The sequence below is a fragment of the Talaromyces rugulosus genome, chromosome VI (genome assembly GCF_013368755.1).
Source record: "Talaromyces rugulosus chromosome VI, complete sequence".
In the NCBI taxonomy this organism is placed as follows: domain Eukaryota; kingdom Fungi; phylum Ascomycota; class Eurotiomycetes; order Eurotiales; family Trichocomaceae; genus Talaromyces; species Talaromyces rugulosus.
The window spans coordinates 1,335-26,079 of NC_049566.1; the positions used below are offsets into that span (position 1 = coordinate 1,335).

Below are 24,745 nucleotides of genomic sequence, written 5' to 3' on the forward strand. Positions count from 1 at the left end.
TCCCTCTTTGCAACACTCTCCTTTCCTTTCTTTCTGGTCTTGCCATTTCTTTTTCTCGCTTTCTTTTGGTATTCTGTTATATATATATTATCTATGTCGATCTGTGTATATATATATCACTCTCTTGATTCAATATTCAAAATATATATTCCTCGGACTGGTTTATATTGACATCTGTAAATATATATAATCACTGAATAATGCTTTTATTGATCTGGTAAAACCCCTGCTTCATGCGTGTATATTCTATGCCTTCCTATTGAACTTTCTGTCTCATCCATGTATATACCTGATCTGGGTTCTGATAATCTACCTGATCCTGATGCATCTATGCAAATATTTGGAACTGCCTTGACCGTCATGCGGGCCTATGCCTACAAACCTCTGCTTGACCGTCATGCGGGCCTATACCTACAAACCTCTGCTTGACCGTCATGCGGGCCAATGCCTACAAACCTCTGCTTGACCGTCATGCGGGCCTATACCTACAAACCTCTGCTTGACCGTCATGCGGGCCAATGCCTACAAACCTCTGCTTGACCGTCATGCGGGCCTATGCCTACAAACCTCTGCTTGACCGTCATGCGGGCCTATACCTACAAACCTCTGCTTGACCGTCATGCGGGCCAATGCCTACAAACCTCTGCTTGACCGTCATGCGGGCCTATGCCTACAAACCTCTGCTTGACCGTCATGCGGGCCAATGCCTACAAACCTCTGCTTGACCATCATACGGGCATTTTGTGCTTATGGAACCTCCTCTATTTCTATATTATTGTGGTGTATGTATCTACATATGGCTTATGATTGAATTGGAATCCTCACTGCTCTCGACATCTACCTGCATCGTATCGTCGACCCATGAACACATCCACGTCATCTCTTCTACCAACCCACTACGCTCCTCTCCACGTTTTCCAAACTTCCGCTGAAAATGACGAATCAACGCGGCCTGGTTCTCATGGGGGACCCCTCCCCCGGGCATCTGCGCCAACCGCCGCTCCCATGCTGGCTGGATCACCTCCCGCATCGGTCCATGCAACAACTGCGCCATGGTGTGCGCCGCCGTCTCCAAATATCGACATGCTTCTTTGGTACGCTGATATCCACCATGATCGACACGAACCCATCGTGGACATATCCACTGCGGCGAATGGCACTGAAAACATACCGCATAATCCTCATACCCGTTCCTCCCATCTTCGCGTTGATTCCCGGTCACCTTGCGGATGGTCTCCTCGATCCACGCCGCCGCCTGTTGGCCTTCGGCCCGGGGACATTGATACGTGAAATGCTCGCTGGGTGCCTCGTGCATCGCGCAAATCCGGCATCGTCCCACCCACCGGTCAAAATGCTCCCGGATGGAATCCACCGTTCGCGCCTCACGCTCGATGTGTGATCGTAATTGCTCCCATGGCTCGTTGTATCCTCTCCGCCGGGCATGCGGCATTGTCACCATGGTGAATGCCTCGCTTAACTTTCGTTTCGGGGACCGCGCCGGTGCCGGGACTGGTGATCTGGCCTGGACCTGAACCCGCCTGGCCGGTGATATGGCCGGGGTCTCACTCTGCGTGGTCGGTGATGTGGCCTGCGTCTCAACCGGTATGGCTGCCGCACAACATCCATCACACGCCGCTTCACCCTCCTCGCACTGCTGCCGCTGGTACCCATCCACCTCCCCATCCAAATATGGATCGAACACGCCTCGTCGACATGGCTGATCAATGTACCGCTGTACCTGCTCCAATGCCCGCAATGATCCCGCATCTCGATCGGTCACTGGGTCCCCCCATCCACCACCACTACCGTCCAAAACCATCACCGCCGTGCTGCCCTGCCCATCTCGCCCGGCACGCCCACTCTCCTGGGCATAATCCAACAACGATCGGGGACGCCCAACGTGGATCACACACCGGATGTCGGGGATATCGATGCCCATGCCTAATGCACTGGTGGCCACGATGACGCCGCTGGGCGTCTGTCGGAATGTGCTCAACATCCCGGCTCGATCAATCGTGTGGGAATGGTATGCACCGCATCCCAATGCCTCCGCGACCTGCTCCGTCTGGTGCCGGCTGTTGGCGTACACCACCACCTTGCCGGGCGAATATCGCGGGATCTCCTGTTCAATCCACGCCATGATGGCCGCTCCCACGTCACCACGTCGGCCATGCTCCTGCGGCCGCGCAATGCGGACCACCCGATATGCAATGTTGTGACGACTGGTACGCGCGCGGATCCAATGCACGGTGCTGGGGGGGAAATACATCCGCTGGCACAATCGCTCCTCGTCCTCTCGGGGCATCGTCGCCGTCAACAACAACATGGGGGCACGGTACCGGACCAACTGCCCCAACTGCGTCATCGACTTGCGGAAATCGTACTGGTCGTGCAATGCGATGTGGCATTCATCGATCACGATCCGGTCCAACTGGCCGGTGAACTGCTTGCGGTTTAAAAACGTGCTGAATGTTTCGTCACGTACGGCGGACTCGGGCGTGATTAACACAATCGATGCACCATCGGCGGGTTGCCGGTTGTTCCATGCGACACATTGAATGTCTAATTCCGCGCATCGACGCTGTAAATCATCTCGTAACGACACCAATGGGATGATAACGACCGTCGTGCCACCGCGGGCCATCCATGCCGGCAACATGAACAACAAACTCTTGCCACCACCGGTGGGCATCACGCCGATGACCGGGCTCTGTCCTTGGATCACGGCCTGCACAATCTGCTTCTGTGGCCCGCGAAATGCGGCGTCCGGTCCCATCATGTCGCGCAACGCCTGGTCGACATCCATGCGCTGCATCCGCTGCCACCGTTCCTCCCGGCTGCGCTGCGCCTCGTCCGTGAACCACGATGTGCTGGATGCTGGGGGCGCGCTAAATGGATCGGCATCCGGGTCGGACGGCGGCTGGCATGATGCAAACCCTAACCATGTATGCCAATCCTGACTGCTACCACGATATCGTTCTCGCATGGACGCCATGGCGCCAAACAACTCGCGGCTCTCCCGGGCGTATATGCCACCGGCCGTGTGTGGATCATGCCCGGCCTGACGATCGGCGGCATCGGCCAACAATTGCACCTCGTCCATGGCCTCGGGGTCGTCTCCATCATCCGCCGCAAATCGATATTTGTTGCGTAAATACCGCCGGCTGATGGCAATCGCAACCTCACGATATGATGCAATGTGCAATGATTGACCGCGCAATCCCATGGCACTCTCGCGCTGCAATATGTGTCGTAATCGTTCGGAATTCCATTTCGCTTGGTGTGGGTGGGCGGTCCAAATATGGCTGGACACCTGGTCCCGTTGATATATATTTCCACTGACCACCCGCTCGAACGGCTGCACCAACCACAAATACCACACTAATAACTCACCCACCTCGCGTGGTAAATATCGATGGATGATCTTAACGTCGCCGCTCAATTGGTAACCCTTGTGGTACTGCGCGACCAATACCACCATGCCATCCTCGATAAACATATTACGGATCCCACCCATGGGACTGTTCTCGTGCCGGATGCTCAACAACTCGGGGGCCCGCGCCGGTTGACCCCATGTGAACTGGATGGCCACCAACAACTTCTCTAAAAACGCAGTGATCCGGTTCTGATACGCCATCCATCGCGCCGGATGAAACCCTTGCCCGTCGGCCTGGATGAATCGACGCCGCACGGCTGGGTCCTGACGGATTCGATGCCACATCCAATGCTCCCCATCCACGGGCCATTGCGTTCGGGTGTCCTGTAAAAAACTCCATCGTGCCTGGTTATTGCTGGGGTCGTCATACAAACGGTCCCATGGAATGGCTGGCACGGCGTCGGACGGGCATCCTAATATGTCGTCGATCAATATCCGCCGCGCGTCCTGGACCACCGCGTGCACCATGCCACGAAACTCATTCATGGTGAACTGCCGGTCCTTATAACATAACTCGTCCCCATTCTGCCACTGTACATGGCCGGCGCTGGTCGTGTTGTAATGGATCTTCAACCCATATGTGCGCAAATCCAACATCCATTGCGTGGGGCCTTGCGATCCGCGCACCATGAACCGATCCATCATCTGGGTCACCCACTGCAAACATCCTTTGCGGCCTGGCGAACTGGGTGGCGGCGATCCACCATATGCGCTGTCCCAATCCGTGTGGTCCATGGAACTGGGCAACTCGGCCGCATCCTCCTCCTCGGGCTCGTCACTCAATTCGACGGCTTTCTTCACCACCATGAACCGCGCGACCTTGATCACTCGCGATAAAATGGGCGGGTAATCCTCGGGCGTACGGAAACCGCCCTCACGAACCCCCAATACGGCTGCGGCACACACTAATGCGCTGTCGTACTCCCGTCGGGTGATGCGCTGGTTCAACAATTCGATGCAAAAATCCAAACACGCCCGCTCCACGGGGCTCAATGGCGGCACGGTGATGTTGCTGGCTTCCTCCTCATTCTCCGGGGGGCGCTCAATATCAAATATGGCATCCACATCAACCGTTCTCCCCATGGCCGTCTCCTCCATCGTCTTCTCTATCCCGTCACTCCTATCATTGAAAAAATCGGGTTCGTTGCTGTCCACGGACAACGAATCAATCGACATGGTGTCTCTCTCCTCCTCCTCCTCCTCCTCCTCCTCCCCCTCCTCTTCCTCCTCTTCCTCCACCCACGGTGCCCGCGTGGCCCCGGATCGCGTGATCACCTTACCCTTGCTCACCTGGCGGGTGGGTGGAATCCGCACCGCGTCGACCAACCGCTCCCATGCCATGCGCTGTCGTCGCGTGAATCGATACGGGGGACTGGTCCACTCGTGCGGCTGCTGCGTACGCCAAAAAAACATCAACATCTCCTGCCACGGCCGCACCTGCTTCACGATTGACTCCTCATCCTGGTACGCCTCTAACGGGGTGTACCGCGTCTGATGCTGCTCGGTCCGGATGGCTTCCAACCGCACAAACACCCCAATCTGGTGAATCACGGACAACTGGCTGATCGTGGCCAACCGCGCCATGGCCGTCCAAATGGCGTGGGCTTCCGGCTCGATGGACGGCTGGCCGTCGATATCCGCGGGGGGTGGGCTCACACTCTGTATCAAATCGGGGATGTCGAACTCCCCCAAATACTTCACCCACTCGGTTCGCCGTAACCACGGGTTGGCCTCGTCGACCTGGCCGGCCTGGATCTTCCGATCCGCGGCCTCCTGCACGCTGCGCCAATGCGCCTGCATGTTCTGGATTAACGTCTCGCACGCATCACCGTCGGGGGCCACGGCTTCATCCGTCTCGGGAATAATCGCAAAATACTGCGAGTTGGCCTTGACGGGAAACAACCGCTGGCATTGAACGGGACGGCATGCCTGGTCCTGCTCGTGCTGAATCTGTTTCTGCTCCATGTGGGTGGGCTGTCCGATCTTTCGGGTCCGGGACCACTGATGATGCTTGATCCAATGCTGCCGCATGGTGGGCATGGTAGTGCATATGTATTGGCACGAATGGGAACTCAATTGACATCGATATCCATCAACGGGCGCGACCAACTGTTGGATCGCTGTGGTCCGGGTGGCCGGGATATTCAACTCGATCGGGTCATGCGCGATGTTGGGCCATGTACGAACATCATCGGCCAATGTGACGCGCATGGTGGTGGACACATAACGGTGCGCGCGACGCAAATGCGTTTCAATCTGGCTGGGCCACACGGCATGGCGACACTCCCGGCATACCACAATGGGAAACTCCTCTAGTTGCTCGAAAAACGTGTTATACATGATGATAATAATGAATTGCCCTGGTAAATGTGATAAATACTAATGCTATCTATAATGGTAATGGTAATCTGTAGTATGGACAATATATGATTATATATAACCATGCCCTAATACGTCGGAACCCCTGACGATCCGTCATGGCGCGCACGCGATATATCCTGGCCACTAGCGCCCGTCGCACCCCAACCAAAACAACCTGAAAAACCCGTCCTTTTCAATTAACCACGACAGCGGCACGATAACTTGAATATCGCTCATTCTCCGGTGACGAGCGATTTAATGGTATGAAAATAACTGGTCCAATTTTGAGGGCGATCAGGCGACAAAACCTGATTGTAGTCTACAAAAGTTCGTGATTGTAGTCTATGACACTAACCCTAGATTTAACTAGCAAAAATAACCCTAAAATAGAGTTTGTGATTGTAGTACAGTTCACTACACTCAGGTATTTTGGTTAGGGCGATCAGGCGACAAAACCTGATTGTAGTCTACAAAAGTTCGTGATTGTAGTCTATGACACTAACCCTAGATTTAACTAGCAAAAATAACCCTAAAATAGAGTTTGTGATTGTAGTACAGTTCACTACACTCAGGTATTTTGGTTAGAATGGACAACTATTTTCGATACAGAAAACCAGGTTATATTGCCTAATACTGCCTTGAACCTGCGCTGCTCCATCAGGCGCCATCTCTGAGGAACTGTGGCAAGAAGAAACACGATACGTTCACAAGAATATTTAACACCAGAGTAAAGGAGAATAAAACCGAATCTGATATAGGCTCAGATAGCACATCAGAGTCAAAAGAGTAGCTTCTGCGTAAAATCGCCCACAGAAGCTAAAATGCAAAATAGCTCGTGACTTCGAGAATTTTAAGAAGATAGTTGGAAGGTTTAACAGACCTCTATTCAATATAGACGTATAGTTAGACCATAGAACCAATGTCAATGCTTTAATTGATAGTAGGTGCCTTATCTATAGGATCATCAAAGAGACCTTCGCTCGAAAGAAAAAGCTGAATTATAGCGCTATTAAATCTCAACCTATTAAGGAATATAATGGTTCGGCACCTCAATACATTAAAGAAATTGCATGCGTGATATTAGATATCAGAGGAAATATACAGGAGAAAGCCTACTTCTATATAGTTCCGAAGTGTGAATATGATATAATATTAGATCTTCTATGGATAGAACACCAATATGTAAGAATTGACGCCACTAGAGGCCAACTAGAATTCGGGAACGGAATATCCATCGATAAAAAGAACCTGTTATGACCTGAGTACGCCCCCCAACAGATCGGTGCAGCTACAGTGAACGCTTTGAAAAGGATACAAAGCAGGAAAAAAGAGGTTAACATATTTGCAGTCTCCATATAGGATATTAAGAAAGCTCTGGCCTCGAAACCACAGACAGACCCAGGGAACAAGCTACCTAAGCATTACCACAAGTTCCTAGAACTATTTAATCCGAAGAAAGCTAACAAGCTACCACTATCATGTCCGAATATCAACCATCAGATTGAACTAATTAACACCAATGCAAAGAGGCGCAAGCCAGAGATACCATGGGGCCCTCTCTATAACATATCACAAAAAGAACTACTAGTCCTACAGAAAACTCTCCACAACTTACTATCAAAAGACTTCATACGTGTGAGCAACTCGCCCGCTATAGCGCCGGTACTGTTTGTAAAGAAACCCAGAAGAAGACTGCACTTCTACATCGATTATCAGGCGCTTAACGCTATAACAAAAAAGGACTGATATCTATTACCATTAATACATAAGATCCTATAACGAATATCTAAAGCCTGATGGTTTACAAAGCTTGACATTACAGCGGCCTTCTATAAGATACACATCGCTGAAGAAGACAAGTAAAAGACAGCTTTCTAAACCAGGTTTAGACTTTATAAATGGTTAGTAATACTTTTCAGCCTTACCAATACGCCAAGCATGTTTTAATGATACATCAATTAGACCCTTCGCGAGTTTCTGGATGACTTTATATCTGCCTATCTAGATGACATGCTTATCTTTACGGAAGGCAGCTGCGCGCACCATCGGAAACAGGTAATAAAGATACTAGAACACCTACACACTGCAGGACTACAGCTAGATATCAATAAATATGAGTTTGAGGTGCAGACAATAAAATACCTTAGATTCATATTAGAAGCTAGAAAAGGGATCTGAATGGACCCTGCGAAAGTCTCTGCCATTTTAGAATGGAAAGCCCTAACATATGTAAAAGATGTGCGATCGTTCCTAGGGTTCGCAAATTTCTACCGACAGTTTATCTAAGGATATTCCAATATAATCCGTCCACTGACAGAACTGACTAAAAAGGGAACTACCTTCGTTTGGACCAAGGCCGTTAATGAAGCCTTCGAACAACTAAAGCAAATGTTTGTAAGTGACCCAATACTAGTGTAATTCGACCCCAAGCAGGATACAATCATAGAAGCCGACTCTTCAGGATATGTCATAGGGGGGACATTATCACAGTATGATAACAAAGGACTTCTACAAACCTGCGCCTACTTCTCCTAAAAGTGCACGCCCGCGGAGTGTAATTACAAGATCTATAATAAGGAGCTATTAGTAATAATAGCGTGTCTGAAGCAATAGAAACCTAAATTAATTAGCACTAAGAAGTTTATTATCCTGACTAACCACTGGAATTTTAAATACTTTATACAGCTCTAACAGTTGAATAAAAGGCAAATGAGATAGGTTAGTATACTCTTATGCTTCAACTATAAGCTCCAATACCAGCTAGGGCGACTAGCTGCTAGACCTGATACACTATCACAACGCTCGCAAGATATGCCTGATGGGATTGACAATAAACACCTAGCATACCAAAATAAGCGTCTTATCAACCCTAACAAGATACAGAGAAACTATCCAGAATAACCTCCCTAAGATCACTTATCAAACACCGCACCTAAACCCTATATCCACGCTACCCACATAAAGCACTTAACGTCAATTAGAGAACAGTGGCAACTAGCCAAAGCTAAGGATAAGAATTATAAACAAATTAAAGAGGCTGTACACCAGAAGCTCCTACAGTTTCCTCAAGACCTACAACTTCGCACTATAGTATCCGAATGCACGATCAATACAGCAGACCGGTTATTATTTCAAAACCAACAATAGGTACCAAACAGCGAACCACTCTATACTCGTATTATATAAGATACATATAACTCTTATTTCACCGGACACCCAGGCCAAAATATAACCTATACTATTATGGCCCGACAACTATATTAGCCGAACCTATCTAAGGATGTCTAAAGATTCGTGAATAACTGTAACAAATATGGTATGAACACCGTATAGAGATAACACCAACAAAGATTATTAAAACTGCTCTCTGTTCCTTCGCGAATATGGCAAGATATTAATATAGATTTTATAGAGAAACTCCCAATGTCCGATAGGAATACAAATCTTATAATAATTATTGACCGACTGGGAAAAGGGATTATATTAGTACCATACAAACATATAGATACTAAGACAGTGATATCAAAGTTTATTGACTAATTCATACGCGAACATAAGCCGTCTAGCAGCATTATATCAAATCAGAGCACACAATTTGTTAATAACCTTTAGAAAGGCGTGTGCGAACGTCTAAAGATTATAAGACAATTGTTAACCACACATCACCCTCAAACTGATGGATAGACAGAACGTGCTAACTCTATGATAGAAGAATATCTGCAGAACTTCTGTATCTACCTCTAAACCGACTGGAGCCTACTAACCACAATTGCGCAACTCGCAATAAATAGGCGCGATGCTACTATAACTGGTATCAGCCTTTTCTTCCTGACCCATAGATACAACGTTGAACCACTCTAGTTAGATGAAGCTATCCCCATATCTGAGCAGTGAAGACCCGCTATCGAACATACAAACAATATAGTTACTAAGCTATGGCAGGCCTTTGATATAGCGCAGACTGAGCTTGTCTCAGCGTAGTAGCGAATGGAAAATAGTGCGAACCGTCGCCGAGAGACTTCTTTAGAGTATAAAGTAGGATAGAAGGTATGGTTAGACCTTTAGAATATTCAGACTGAATGACTTTTAAAGAAGCTAGACGCCCAACATACAAAATATACTATACTAGAGAAAGTGGGATCCTATACGTACCGACTTGATATTCCTAGAACTATTCATGATGTTTTTCATACAACGCTCCTCTGCTCTGCAGGCACATGTCCACTCCCTTCATAGACCTAACATAATTACTAGCCACTAACACACCTAGTAGAAGATAATGAAGAGTACCTAGTCAATAGTATACTTAATGAACAGACCATATGTCAGGGCCACAGATATATGAAGCAATACCTTATCTATTGGACCGGATATGCACGACCTATATAGGAACCTGCCCAGTCCATAGAAGACACCGAAGCACTTGACTACTGGTTTCAACACCACAACGTCCTTACCGAAGAGGGGGAGTAATATTAAGGTCTTAGCCCCTAGGATACTCAGGCTTCGCTCTTGTAGAATAACTGCATCTAGTCCATACCTGGTTCGCTATAGAAGAACCCCCTGACGCTACACTAGATTCACTAGAGCGCCTCTGGGACCCACACTCGCCTGTATCAACATTCAATAATGCGAACCTCTGCGAACCTTTTCCTTCTTTTTCTTACATTTGAATCTACTCAATTCCTGGACCTACATAAGGCCAGTAAGACGGGACCTAGCCCGTAACATATCTATATAATATTTAGCATTACCATGTTTCTATAAATGTATTGAATGATGGATAGTAGTCCCTCTAACCAGGATATAAAAATAACTCTAAAATCATACTAAAATAATTTTAAACTTTTATTACTTTTCTATTTTAGATAATGGTTGTAGTTCTAATTAAATATAACACTTCCATACCTTAATTACCTCAAAATATAACCCTAATGATTTTTAATAACTTGTAACAACATAGCTAATCGGTTAAATGCACTCAAACTGATACTATATATTGATAGCAGCGTCATATATCCCTAGTCTAAATTTAAACCTCTACCCTAATATAAATGCAGGCGTAGGGAGTCAATTAAATTAAAAAAACTAATCAATTCCCTTTTACCTAACACGACGCTAATATTTATTAATAAAATAAAATCAACAGACTAGTCAGTTGTTTTTCCATTAATGATAGGATAACTGCCAGATTGTGCTCCTAGTATCATTATTGATAACCTAAACCCAGACCTTTTCCTTTCCTTTTCCTGCCTATCCAACCTTTCCTACTCTTTTAATCTTTCAAATTTTTTCTATCATTCTAGTCTTTTCTACTTTTTATATTTTTCTTTCTATTTCTGCTGTTCCTATTCTTTTATTTCTGTCTTTCTTTCTTTTTTCTATTATACATCATTGTTTCTCATGGAGATAACCACCAGATTGTGCCCTTTACACCATCATTGGTAACCCTAACCCTAGCCTAGCCTTATTGCTAGACTTTATCACTCCCACCTTCATATCTCCTGTATAGGGAATTTGACTATATAATTAGGTCTGGTCTAGATCTTTATATAGACCTCTTATATCTATTAAACCTATCTTGGCCTTTATACGGGCCTCCTACACCTTTTAGACTTTTTCTTCTCTCACTTCTACTTCTTTCCTTTTCCTATTAGCTTCCCTCCTTTTATTTCTAACCCTACTATTGTTTGCATCTCTTAGATCCTATATAATCACTGGAATAGACCCCGTGCACCATCATAGGTAACCCTAACCCTGGCCACTATAGGCCCCTCTCCCTAACCCTAACCGATACATCATCCGCTCTCTTTCCTTTTCATTCCTTTCTTTCTAGTCTTACCATTTCTTTTTCTCGCTTTCTTTTGGTATTCTATTATATATATATTATCTATATCAATCTGTGTATATATATATCACTCTCTTAATTCAATATTCAAAATATATATTCTTCAGACTAGTTTATATTAACATCTGTAAATATATATAATCACTAAATAATGCTTTTATTAATCTAGTAAAACCCCTGCTTCATGCGTATATATTCTATGCCTTCCTATTAAACTTTCTGTCTCATCCATATATATACCTAATCTGGGTTCTGATAATCTACCTGATCCTGATGTATCTATGCAAATATTTAGAACTGCCTTGACCATTATACAGGCCTATACCTATAAATCTCTGCTTGACTATTATGTGGATTTATACCTATAAACCTCTATTTGACTGTTATGTGGGTCTATACCTACAAACCTCTACTTGATTATCATATAGACCTATATCTATAAATCTCTGCTTGACCGTCATGTGGGTCTATATCTATAAATCTCTACTTGACTGTTATGCGGGTCTATACCTACAAACCTTTGTTTGATTGTTATGTGGGTCTATGCCTATAAATCTCTACTTGACTATTATATGGGCTAATATCTATAAATCTCTGCTTGATTGTTATGTGGGCTAATACCTATAAACCTCTGTTTAACTATCATGCGGGTCTATGTCTATAAATCTCTGCTTGACTGTTATGTGGGCTAATGCCTATAAACTTCTGCTTGACTATTATATGGGTATTTTGTGCTTATAGAACCTTCTCTATTTCTATATTATTGTGGTGTATGTATCTATATATGGCTTATGATTAAATTGGAATCCTTACTGCTCTTGATATCTACTTGTATTGTATTATTAATCTATAAATATATCCACGTTATCTTTTCTATTAATCCACTACGCTTTTCTCTATGTTTTCTAAACTTTCGCTGAAAATGATGAATTAATGCAGTCTGGTTCTTATAGAGGATCTCTCCCCTGGGTATCTGCGCTAATCGCTGCTTCTATGCTGGCTAGATCACTTTTTATATCAGTCCATACAATAACTACGCCATGGTGTGTGCTGTTGTCTCTAAATATTGATATGCTTCTTTGGTATGCTGATATCTACTATAATTGACATAAATCTATTATAGACATATCTACTGTAGTGAATAACACTGAAAATATACTGTATAATCCTTATATCTATTCCTTCTATCTTTGCGTTGATTCTTGGTTACCTTATAGATGGTCTCCTTGATCCACACTGCTGCCTATTGGCCTTTGGCCTGGGAACATTGATATGTGAAATGCTCGCTGGGTGCCTTGTGTATCATATAAATCTGGTATTATCCTACCCACCGGTCAAAATGCTCCTAGATAGAATCTATTATTCGCGCCTTATATTTGATATATGATCGTAATTGCTCCTATAGCTTGTTGTATTCTCTCTGCTGGGTATGTGGTATTATTACTATGGTGAATGCCTTGCTTAACTTTCGTTTTAGGGACCGCGCTGGTGCTGGGATTGGTGATCTGGTCTGGATCTGAACCTGTCTGGCTGGTGATATGGCTGGGGTCTCACTCTGTGTGGTTAGTGATGTGGCCTATGTCTTAACTGGTATGGCTGCTGTATAATATCTATTATATGCTGCTTCACTTTTCTTGCACTACTGCCACTGGTACCCATCTACTTCTCTATTTAAATATAGATTGAATACGCCTTGTTAATATAGCTGATTAATGTATTGCTGTATCTATTTTAATGTCTGTAATGATTTTATATCTTAATTGGTCACTGGGTCTTTTTATTTATTACTATTACTATCTAAAACTATTATTGCCATGCTGCCCTGCCTATCTTACCTAGTATGTCCACTCTTCTAGGCATAATCTAATAATGATTGGGGACGTCTAACGTGGATCACATATTGGATGTTGGGGATATTAATGTCTATACCTAATGTACTGGTGGTTATGATGATGCTGCTAGGCGTTTGTTAGAATGTGTTTAACATCCTAGCTTAATTAATTGTGTAGAAATGGTATGTATTGTATTTTAATGCTTTTATGATCTGCTCTGTCTGGTACTGGCTATTAGTGTATACTATTATTTTGCTAAGTGAATATTGTGGGATCTTCTGTTTAATCTATATTATGATGGCTGCTTCTATATTATTATGTTGGCCATGCTCTTGTAGCTGTGTAATGTAGATTATCTAATATATAATGTTGTGATAATTAGTATGTGTGTGGATCTAATATATAGTATTAAGAAGGAAATATATCTGCTAGTATAATCACTCCTTATTCTTTTAGAGTATTGTCGCTATTAATAATAATATAGGAGTATAGTACTGGACTAACTATTCTAACTATGTTATTAATTTGCGGAAATTATACTAGTTATACAATATAATATGATATTTATCAATTATAATCTAGTTTAACTGGCTGGTGAACTGCTTGCAATTTAAAAATGTATTAAATATTTCATTATATATAATGGACTCGGACATAATTAATATAATTAATATATCATTAATAGGTTGTTAATTATTCTATATGATACATTAAATATCTAATTCCACATATTAATACTGTAAATTATCTCGTAATGATACTAATAGGATGTGTCAATCGGTTCAACAACTCGTCACCAAGATGTGAATCGGGGTGGGTATTCTGCTAACAGAAGACAAGATGAGAACGTTGTGTAAGGCAATCCTAGGATAAGTAGAGTACTATCGCAATGATAGGCTGCAAAGTATGTTGAAGAGTAATAGTAATATGCTATTTGCTTGAGAGAATAAAACACAATGAGCTAGATACATGATGGTAAATGAGTGTCCTTATATAGCTGATCCTAAACATAGCGAGCATAGTCGATGCTCTGTTGGCTATGTTGTTGACATATCCAAACATAGTCTGGCTATGTTTGGCTATGTTCCCTGCATAGTCACGTGCCATGGTGCACTTCCACTGACATGGTGCATGCGCACCGCTGGGGTGCATCCGCACCGGGTGTACTCGCACAGGGTAGGTGGTTCTGCACTAAGTGTATTTGCACGGAAATGGTGCAGCCGCACCATTTAGGGTGTATGTCCACCTGGTGTGTCTTCACTAAACCAGTGCATCTGCACTGTCCAGATCACGTGAGTTCTCGTGTAGTCACTTCCGTCTTCGTTCCTACAATTAGCAAGTCTACTCCATAGGAGTTTCAGGCAGCTTGCTTATGTAAGTAGCGTCCGCTACTTATCGATTGGCTGAGCGTTCACGATTCTTATGACAATCCCCTCCTTCGAAGGCTGGCGTCCCGACAGTCACATAAATAGTCGCAGGCCCCCCGTCGCATAGGTAGGCGAATTTCTTTCTTGTTAACATTCTTGGTGGTGATGTTCTGACCATGTCGTCAAAGCAAAACATAAATACGAAAAACCTTCGGCTGCGTATCGAACAGTCTGGTATTATTCTGCCGATTCCTTGTCATCGTTGTGCAGTCCAAGGGAAGGTTTGCATTAAATCTGAAATTTCGAGTCGCTGTAGCGAGTGCGTTGGTTTTGGTCGCTGCAAGTGTCGCGATATGGCCTCGTCTGACCTGGCGTGGAAAAAGCTCATCAAGGCTCAAGAGAAGATTGAGGCCGATGACGATCGGTTGAATGCTGAGCTTGAGGCTCTCCTTGCCAAACGGGCTCGTTTGCATAAACAAAGGAAACTTCTCCGAAAGCGTGCTGGAGAATTTATTCAAACGGATATAAAGGATGTGGAGGAGTTGGAGCGTTTGGAGGAAAAGGAGGAGGAGGAACGGAAACGAGAGGCCGAGCTGCAAAAATCAAACGAGATGATTGCGGCTGCCATCCAGGAGTTTCCCGTGTCGTCTAACAACGAGTTCGACCACGTCCTCTCCGAGTTTCTTTCTGGCGAAACGCTCGAATCTTTTCGGGGCAGTTCAAGTGCCTAACTGGTTCCCATGAGTTGTGTTCCGGTCCGTATCCTTTCCAGCTGACTAAGTAAAAGATTCTTCCTTCCACTAACTTTCTCTTTAGAATGTTTTCAACTTCATATTCATCCTCGGTTGCTTCGTCGTTACTGTTTTCTGGGTTTTCGGTTGGTTCCAATAATGAGATGTGAAATACTGGGTGCACTTTCATTCTTGCTGGTAGTCGGAGTTTGTAATTGTCGTTAGCGAGTTTTTCTTGAATTGTGAAAGGTCCGTATTTGATAGCGTCAAGTTTGTTGCTTGGTCTCTTGCTTGGAATGTTGAATTTTTTCTGTCCAATTGTTCGTCGTAGTAAGTAAACTTTCTCCCCCTTTTTGAGGATTGGCGCGTCCTCGCGCTTCTTGTCGTAGTAGGTCTTCATTCGGTTTTCAGCCCACTTGATGTCTTTCGATATTGTCTGATGGAGTGCCTGTAGTTTGTTGGCTTGTATTATCGCGGCTTCGGATAATCCTTCTCGTGGTACTTCAGACCATGTCATTCTTGGGTGTCGTCCAAGATTCGCAAAATGTGGAACTTGTTTTGTCGTAGCGTTTTCTGCATTGTTTAATGCGAACTGTGCTAATGGTAGTAGTTCTACCCAATTGTCTTGTTCCCAATCTAAATAGTGTCGAAAATACTGTTCAACTGTTTGAATCATTCTCTCGGACTGGCCATCAGTCTGTTGGTGATTCGCGGTTGATAACTTGTGATGCATTCCGCATGCCTTTGCAATTGTCTGCCAATATTTGGATGTAAACAACTTGTCTCGGTCTGTGATAAGTTCGTTTGGTAATCCGGTCCATACAAAAACTTTTCGTAACATAAGTTTTGCACATTGTTCTGCTGTCATATCCTTTGGTGTTGGTTCTAAGATAACATATTTCGTAAGTCGGTCGACTGTTATCATGGCATCGGTGTAGGTAATTCCTGTTACTGGGTCCTTGGACTGCGGTAGTCCTTGGATAAAGTCAACAGTGATACTTTTCCATGCTTCTTCTGGTACTTCCGGTATTTGCATTTTTCCAAAGGGTTTGTGGTGTACTGCTTTGTTTCTGTTGCATTCGTCGCAGTTTCTGATGTAATTCTCAACCCTTTTTCGGACATAAGGAAAGTAGAATGTTCGGGTAATCATTTCGATTGTCCTTTCAACTCCTTGGTGTCCTTTTGTTGGAGGATCGTGGTATCGCTGAATGACTTCCGTAGTCATATTCTGCGGTACTCTGATCATTCCATTCCATATCGCTAAGCCTTTCTGAACATTTTTCGTAACTTGTCCGGCTTGTAATTCTTCTTGTATTTTTTGATCCTTGTTGGTTTCCCGATACATTCGTTCGTAGAACGGATCATCGTCAACAACTCTTATTGCGGTCGCAATGATCGCATTGTGATTGTGGCGTAGAACTCCTGATTCTTCTTGCAGAATGTTTGTCTTGGGGGGTTCTATCCCGATTGCGTAATCTGGTCGTCTGCTTAATGCGTCTGCTGCTGCATTTTGTTTTCCTGGAATATGTTCAATCCTGTAATTGAATTTGGCTAGTTCTTCGGCCCATCGTATTTGTCTTCCAGATAATTCTTTTGTTGTCGTGAAGTACTTCAAATTGTGATGATCGCTTTTGACGATTACTTCATGTTTTGCTCCTTGGAGATAGTGCCGCCATTGTCGAAATGCTTGAACTATCGCGAGTAATTCTCGGTCGTGGACGTCGTAGTTAACTTCCGCCGATGTAAACTTTCTCGAGTAGAATGCGACAATCTGCGTTTCTCCTTTTTCATTGATTTGTTCATGGATTGCTCCAAGAGCATATCCAGATGCGTCTGTTCGTAGAATGCTTTGTAATTCTGGGTTAAACAGTTGTAATATTGGCGCAATTTTAACGAGTTCTTTAACGTTTTCAAAAGATCGTTGTCTTCTTGCTGTCCAATCGAATGGTTCGTCTTTTTTCAGCAATTCTGTCATTGGTGTTGTAACGTCTGAGTATTTCTCAAGATATCGTCGAACGTATCCGCTGGCTCCAAGAAAAGATTGTACGTCGTGGACGTTCGTTGGAGTTGGCCATTCGAGGATAGCGTCTAATTTCTCTTTCGGTATTTCTAGTCCGTTTGTTGTATATACCATTCCTAGGTAGTTGACTCGTGTGGTGTCGAATTCACACTTCTTGATTTTGAGAGTTAATCCTGCTTCCATGAGTTTTGTCATAACCAGTCGTACATGGTTATCGTGTTCCTTGGGGTCTTTTGAGTAGACTATAACATCATCGAAGTATACTGCAACGAAGAGGTTAAGGTATTCCCGTAGGATGTGGGTCATAAACCTCGCGAATTCTGCTGGTAGCCGTTTGAGTCCCATAGGCGCTACTAGCCATTCGTACAGTCCCAAGTCTGTAAGGAATGCTGTTTTCCAGATGTCGTCATTTTTCATTCGTAGGTTGTAGTATCCCCATTCAACGTCGAACATTGTCATGATTTTTGCGCCTTGCAATAAATCTCTCTTCTGTTCCTGGTGTGGTGCTTTGTTTGCGTCGTCTTCGGTCATATTGTTTAATTTCGGTAGTCGATGACCATTCGTGGTGATCCGTCGCGTTTTGGTACAAACATTGCTTGTGCAGAAGCCTTTGCTTTTGATTCTCTGATGTAACCGGCTGCTAAGAATTTCTCAATGAATTCCTTAGTAGTTCGGAGTTCATCTTGTGAGATTTGTCGTTGCTTCACTTGTGGTACTTGTGCTCCTTCCTTGAGCGGTATCTCTGCTTCGTATTCTGTTTCGTGTTGTGGTAGTCGATATTCTTTCTTCACAAATAATTCGGTAAAGTCCCGATATTTTTCTGGTAGCTTGTCGAGCACTTCCTTTAGTTCTTTTTCGTAGATTTCTTTTGGTTTCTTTCGTGTTTCAATTTGTCGGCCTATTTCGTTTATTTCTTCAGCATGTTTCACCTTCAACTGCTGGTTCGGCTTGATCCCCATCTGCTCTGTTTGCAGCGTTTTCAGGTCTATTGACACCGTCTCGTGTTTCCAGTCAATGACAGGATTATGTTTCCGTAGCCACGTCATTCCGAGTATAATGTCGAAATCCTTTCGCTCGAACGGACTTAAATCCAGTTGGATGCTTTCTTCGTGTTCTCCTGATTTGAGTGTGATGTTTCCAGTTCGTCGTACGAATCCTTCGATCGTGATTTGTCCTTCAAAATTTTGTACAGTATGCCATAGGTTTGTCTCGTGCGTTTGGATCCTGTTTTTCTTGACGTATGCTTCGCTAATGTAGTTCGTTGATGCTCCCGAGTCGAGGAGTAGTTTGGCTTCGTGTCCGTTGATTGTTCCCTTGATAATGATCACAGTTTCTCCTGTCTTGATAGTTGTGGCAATAAGGTGGTGTCCCTTTCTGTGCCTCTCAAGGTATCGTTTCTGTGATAGAACAATTTCGGTCCAGTCTTCATCGGTGTAGATGACTCGTCCTTCGTGGTATGGACATTTTTTCGCGTAGCACTGGTCAGTTTCGATGCTATTATGGAAAGGGTGCCAAATTTCTTCTGCGTAGCACCAACATTCGTTCCAGCCCTTCGGGCAGTCCGGGATGGGTTGATAGATGATCATCGGTGCCGTTGGCTTCCATTTGTTCTTTTCCTTTTCTTCGAGGTGAGTCGGACATTTTGACTCATAGCATTGCGTCCAGTGTATTTTCTTGTGATGGTGTCCTCCATATTGTGGGTAGTACATGCATGAACATCTTTCGGTATGCCCAAGCATCGGGTGGCACAACCGTGTTCCTTTGGTGAGTGAGACGTATTCGAATTCGTTTGCGAGTGCGATGTTCTTTTTTCCGTGCATATCGCATTTGTGAAATGTCCACTCGTGGCATTTTTCGCATTCGAGGATGTGTTGTCGGTATGTCTGAATAGAGTCTTCCCAACATACTGGTTTGGGTGGTTTGCAACTGCATTCTCGTTTTGGTTCTTCGTAGTCGATTTCAGGGAATTCTTCTGTTGTTTCGGAGTCTTCGCTGTCTGTTTTCAGTTCTTCTTTGCTTGTTTCTGGAATCTCAATTTTTATTCCTGGAACCGTCGTGCTGGTTCCTAGGACTGAATCCCATTCTTTCTTTGTGATTGGTGGTCGTTTCTGGAACAGTCTGATTGTTTCATTTGCTTGGTCGATCGCCCTTGCGGCGTCTCTTCTGAGGTTTGTTGTTCTTGTTAACTGTGAATGTTGCGGGGTGTCTGATTCTCGATCCGAGTCCTCGTGGTCAACTTCTCTGTCTTTTCCACCGTCTCGAAACGTCAGGGGGTGTCGGCTTTCACTTCCTGATGAAAGGTCATCAATACGCCGTCCAGCGGTTTTGCTGTATTGGTCTTCTCTGCGAGGTTCTCTGATCGGTCCTTTCTCTTGACCTCGTCGTAGGTGAGGTTGCGCTTCTTCCGGGTTAGCGTCTTCTTCCTGGGGTGGTTCCCTTTCTGAACTCTGTCTGAGGCGTCCCTTAGATTGCCCAGGGCTATCTTCTTGCTCGAATTTCTTGAGCGATTCGTATATTTCCTTTTCTAGTATCGGTCCCCAGAAGTCCTTGACTTCGTCGACCTGTTCATTTTCTGACTCCTCCTCCTCACTGTCCGAGGGGGTCACAATTGTCTGGTGTATGGCCGCAACTTGTTGATGGACTGTTGTTATTTTTTGAGGGCTGACGTTACCGTTCTGTTTGTTTTGCCCTGATCGACACTGTCGTGCAAAGTGTCCTTTTCGTCCGCACTTGTAACAAGCTTTGTTTTCCTTGCGCTTGGCCATTTCTTCCTTACTGATCACGTTGTTGAGCTGCATCTTGACATCGCCGTCCTTGTCGTATTGGGTTCCTCGCTTTGCCGATGTGTTGGCATACTGAGGGAATCCTCCAACTTTCTTCCATCTCTGAAACTCCTGTCGCTTCTGTTTGATCTCGAACAGTTTGTTGTCAATCTTGACCGCCATCTCAATGAATCTGTCAATGTTGTCGGGTCGGTCGAGTTTGATGAGTTCCGTCTGGACTTCTTCCTTGAGCATGTTCTCAAAGGTTGCGATTTGAATAGCATCATCATAGTGTAGTGGTGTTACTATCTGTCGGAATTTGGTTGCCAACTGCTGAGCGGATCCGGTCTGTCGTAGGTATCTTAGTTGTCTTTCCGCGGTCCGTAGCTCGTCGATGTTTCCGAACGCTTCTCCAAGTTTCTGTTTGAACATGCCGTAGTTCGAAAACAGTTCCCTGGTGATAGTCCCCCAACTACTTCTGTCGGTAGTGTACAATTCACTTAGCATGGGTTGTATCCATTCTGCTGCTGCATCGGTAAAGCATGATGCCACAAAGATCATTTTCTTTTTGTCATGGGTGATCTGGTTGGCTTCGATATGCATTTCCATGTTGACCAAAAATGTCTTCAACTTAGATCTAGTTCCGTCGAAGGTCATGGGTTTTGGTAGTTTGACCCTGTTGCCGGCTGTTCCAGCTTCGCCAGGTGGTATAGCCATGACTTGAGCTTCGAGTTGGTTGACATGATCGTCTCTTTCAGCGATTGCAGCTTGCAGTCTTTGAATGTGTTCATTCATTTGATCGATGACTCTTTCCAACGTGGTGAATCTTTGCTGGGTTTGCTCGTCGGGTTCATCGTCACTGTCTTGATCGACTGGTCTTGCTTGTCTTGCAGGTGGGCGCGGAGTTGCCGGTCCTGCTGCTGGTGCATTGCTATTTCCTGCCATGATTAGCTCGTTAGTAAGGTTTGATTGCTTACCTAGTTCTCAAAACTTCGTGTTATGAGGGTGTTTTATTGTCAATCGGTTCAACAACTCGTCACCAAGATGTGAATCGGGGTGGGTATTCTGCTAACAGAAGACAAGATGAGAACGTTGTGTAAGGCAATCCTAGGATAAGTAGAGTACTATCGCAATGATAGGCTGCAAAGTATGTTGAAGAGTAATAGTAATATGCTATTTGCTTGAGAGAATAAAACACAATGAGCTAGATACATGATGGTAAATGAGTGTCCTTATATAGCTGATCCTAAACATAGCGAGCATAGTCGATGCTCTGTTGGCTATGTTGTTGACATATCCAAACATAGTCTGGCTATGTTTGGCTATGTTCCCTGCATAGTCACGTGCCATGGTGCACTTCCACTGACATGGTGCATGCGCACCGCTGGGGTGCATCCGCACCGGGTGTACTCGCACAGGGTAGGTGGTTCTGCACTAAGTGTATTTGCACGGAAATGGTGCAGCCGCACCATTTAGGGTGTATGTCCACCTGGTGTGTCTTCACTAAACCAGTGCATCTGCACTGTCCAGATCACGTGAGTTCTCGTGTAGTCACTTCCGTCTTCGTTCCTACAATTAGCAAGTCTACTCCATAGGAGTTTCAGGCAGCTTGCTTATGTAAGTAGCGTCCGCTACTTATCGATTGGCTGAGCGTTCACGATTCTTATGACAGGATGATAATGACTATTATATTATCACAGGCTATCTATACCAGCAACATGAACAATAAACTCTTGCTATTACCAGTAGGCATCACGCTAATAATTAAGCTCTATCCTTAGATCACAGCCTGCATAATCTACTTCTATAGCCCGCGAAATGTGGTGTCTAGTCCTATTATATTGCGTAATATCTAGTCAATATCTATGTGCTGCATCCACTACCACTATTTCTCCCAGCTGCACTACGCCTCGTCTATAAACTATGATGTATTAGATACTAGGGGCATACTAAATAGATTAATATCTAGGTTGGATAGCAGCTAGTATAATATAAACCTTAACTATATATACCAATCCTAACTATTACCATAATATTGTTCTTGTATAGATGCTATAATACTAAACAACTCACAGCTCTTCTAGGCATATATGCCACTGGCTATGTATGGATTATACCTGGCCTAATGATCAATAATATCAGCTAATAATTATATTTTATTTATAGCCTTAGGGTTATCTCTATTATCTACTGTAAATTGATATTTGTTACATAAATACCACCGGCTGATAGTAATTATAACCTCATAATATAATATAATGTGCAATAATTGACTGTATAATCCCATAGCACTCTCGCGCTGTAATATATATTGTAATCATTTAGAATTCCATTTCGCTTGGTGTGGGTGGGCGGTCTAAATATGGCTGGACACCTGGTCCCGTTAATATATATTTCCACTAATCACCCACTCGAACGGCTATATCAACCATAAATATTATACTAATAACTCACCTACCTCGCGTAGTAAATATTAATAGATAATCTTAATATTGCTACTTAATTAATAATCTTTATAGTACTACACAACCAATACCACCATGCCATCCTCAATAAACATATTACAGATCCCATCTATAGGACTGTTCTCGTGCCAGATACTCAACAATTTAGAAGCCCACACTGGTTAACCTTATATAAACTAGATAGCTACTAATAACTTCTCTAAAAACACAGTGATCCAGTTCTGATATATCATCCATCGCGCCAGATAAAACCTTTATCCATCAGTCTAGATGAATTGACACTGTATAGCTGGGTCTTAATAGATTTAATGCTATATCCAATACTCCCTATCTATAGGCCATTACATTTAGATATTCTGTAAAAAACTCTATCATACTTGGTTATTGCTGGGGTCATCATATAAATAATCCTATAGAATAGCTGGCATAGTATCAGATAGGCATCCTAATATATTATCAATCAATATCTACTGCACGTTCTAGACCACTACATATATTATACCACAAAACTCATTTATAGTGAACTGCTGGTCCTTATAATATAACTTATCCCCATTCTGCTACTATATATAGCCAGTGCTGGTCATATTATAATGGATCTTTAATCTATATATGTACAAATCCAACATTTATTATATAGAGCCTTGCGATCTGCGCACTATAAACTGATCTATTATCTAGGTCACTTACTACAAACATCCTTTACAGCTTAGCAAACTAGATAGCAGTAATCTACTATATGTGCTGTCCTAATCTATATAGTCTATAGAACTAGGCAACTCAGCTATATCTTTCTCCTTAGACTTGTCACTCAATTCAATGGCTTTTTTTATTACTATAAACCGCGCGACCTTAATCACTTGCGATAAAATAGGCGGGTAATCCTCAGATATATGGAAACCGCCCTTATAAACCTCTAATATAGCTATAGTATATACTAATACACTATTGTATTCCTATTAAGTAATATACTGATTCAACAATTTGATATAAAAATCCAAACACACCTGCTCTATAGAGCTCAATAACAGCATAGTAATGTTGCTGGCTTCCTCTTTATTCTCTGGGGGGCGCTTAATATCAAATATGGTATCTATATCAACTATTCTCCCTATAGCCGTCTCCTCTATCGTCTTCTCTATCCCGTCACTCCTATCATTGAAAAAATCAGGTTCGTTGCTGTCTATAAATAACGAATCAATCGATATAGTGTCTCTTTCCTCCTCTTCTTCCTCCTTCTCCTCCTCCTCCTCCTCTTCCTCCTCCTTCTCCTCCTCCTCCTCCTCCTCCTCCTCCTTCTCCTCCTCCTCCTCCTCCTCTTCCTCCTCTTCCTCCACCCACGGTGCCCACGTGGTCCCGGATTGCGTGATCACCTTACCCTTGCTCACCTGGTGGGTGGGTGGAATCCACACCGCGTCAATCAACTGCTCCCATGCCATACGCTGTCATCGTATAAATCAATACAAAGGACTAGTCCACTTGTGTAGCTACTGCGTATACTAAAAAAATATCAATATCTCCTGCCACAGCCGCACCTGCTTCACAATTAACTCCTTATCCTAGTACACCTCTAACAGAGTATACTACATCTAATACTGCTCAGTCTGAATAGCTTCTAACCATATAAACATTCTAATCTGATGAATCATAAATAACTGGCTGATCATAGCCAACCGCGCTATAACTGTCTAAATAGTATGGGCTTTCAGCTTGATAGACGGTTAGCCATTGATATCTGCGGGGGATAGGCTTACACTTTATATCAAATTAGAGATGTCAAACTCCCCTAAATACTTCACCCACTCGGTTCACCATAACCACGGGTTGGCCTCATCAACCTAGCCAGCCTGGATCTTCCAATCCACGGCCTCCTACACGCTGCGCCAATGCGCCTGCATGTTCTAGATTAACACCTTACACACA

At 44.0% G+C, this 24,745-nt stretch overlaps 3 protein-coding genes across 3 annotated transcripts; all 3 read right to left on the bottom strand.

Moving 5' to 3' along the window:
• Window positions 1-790: 790 nt before the first annotated feature.
• TRUGW13939_10355 (uncharacterized protein) lies at window positions 791-5,776 on the bottom strand (the record flags this gene model as incomplete). Its single annotated transcript, XM_035493467.1, has 1 exon — window positions 791-5,776. One exon carries the CDS (start codon window positions 5,774-5,776, stop codon window positions 791-793), a length of 4,986 nt encoding a protein of 1,661 aa, XP_035349360.1.
• A 12,355-nt stretch (window positions 5,777-18,131) lies between these two features.
• TRUGW13939_10356 (uncharacterized protein) lies at window positions 18,132-21,302 on the bottom strand (the record flags this gene model as incomplete). Its single annotated transcript, XM_035493468.1, has 1 exon — window positions 18,132-21,302. One exon carries the CDS (start codon window positions 21,300-21,302, stop codon window positions 18,132-18,134), a length of 3,171 nt encoding a protein of 1,056 aa, XP_035349361.1.
• A 2,479-nt stretch (window positions 21,303-23,781) lies between these two features.
• On the bottom strand, window positions 23,782-24,261 carry TRUGW13939_10357 (uncharacterized protein; the record flags this gene model as incomplete). Its single annotated transcript, XM_035493469.1, has 1 exon — window positions 23,782-24,261. One exon carries the CDS (start codon window positions 24,259-24,261, stop codon window positions 23,782-23,784), a length of 480 nt encoding a protein of 159 aa, XP_035349362.1.
• Between the last annotated feature and the right edge of the window lie 484 nt (window positions 24,262-24,745).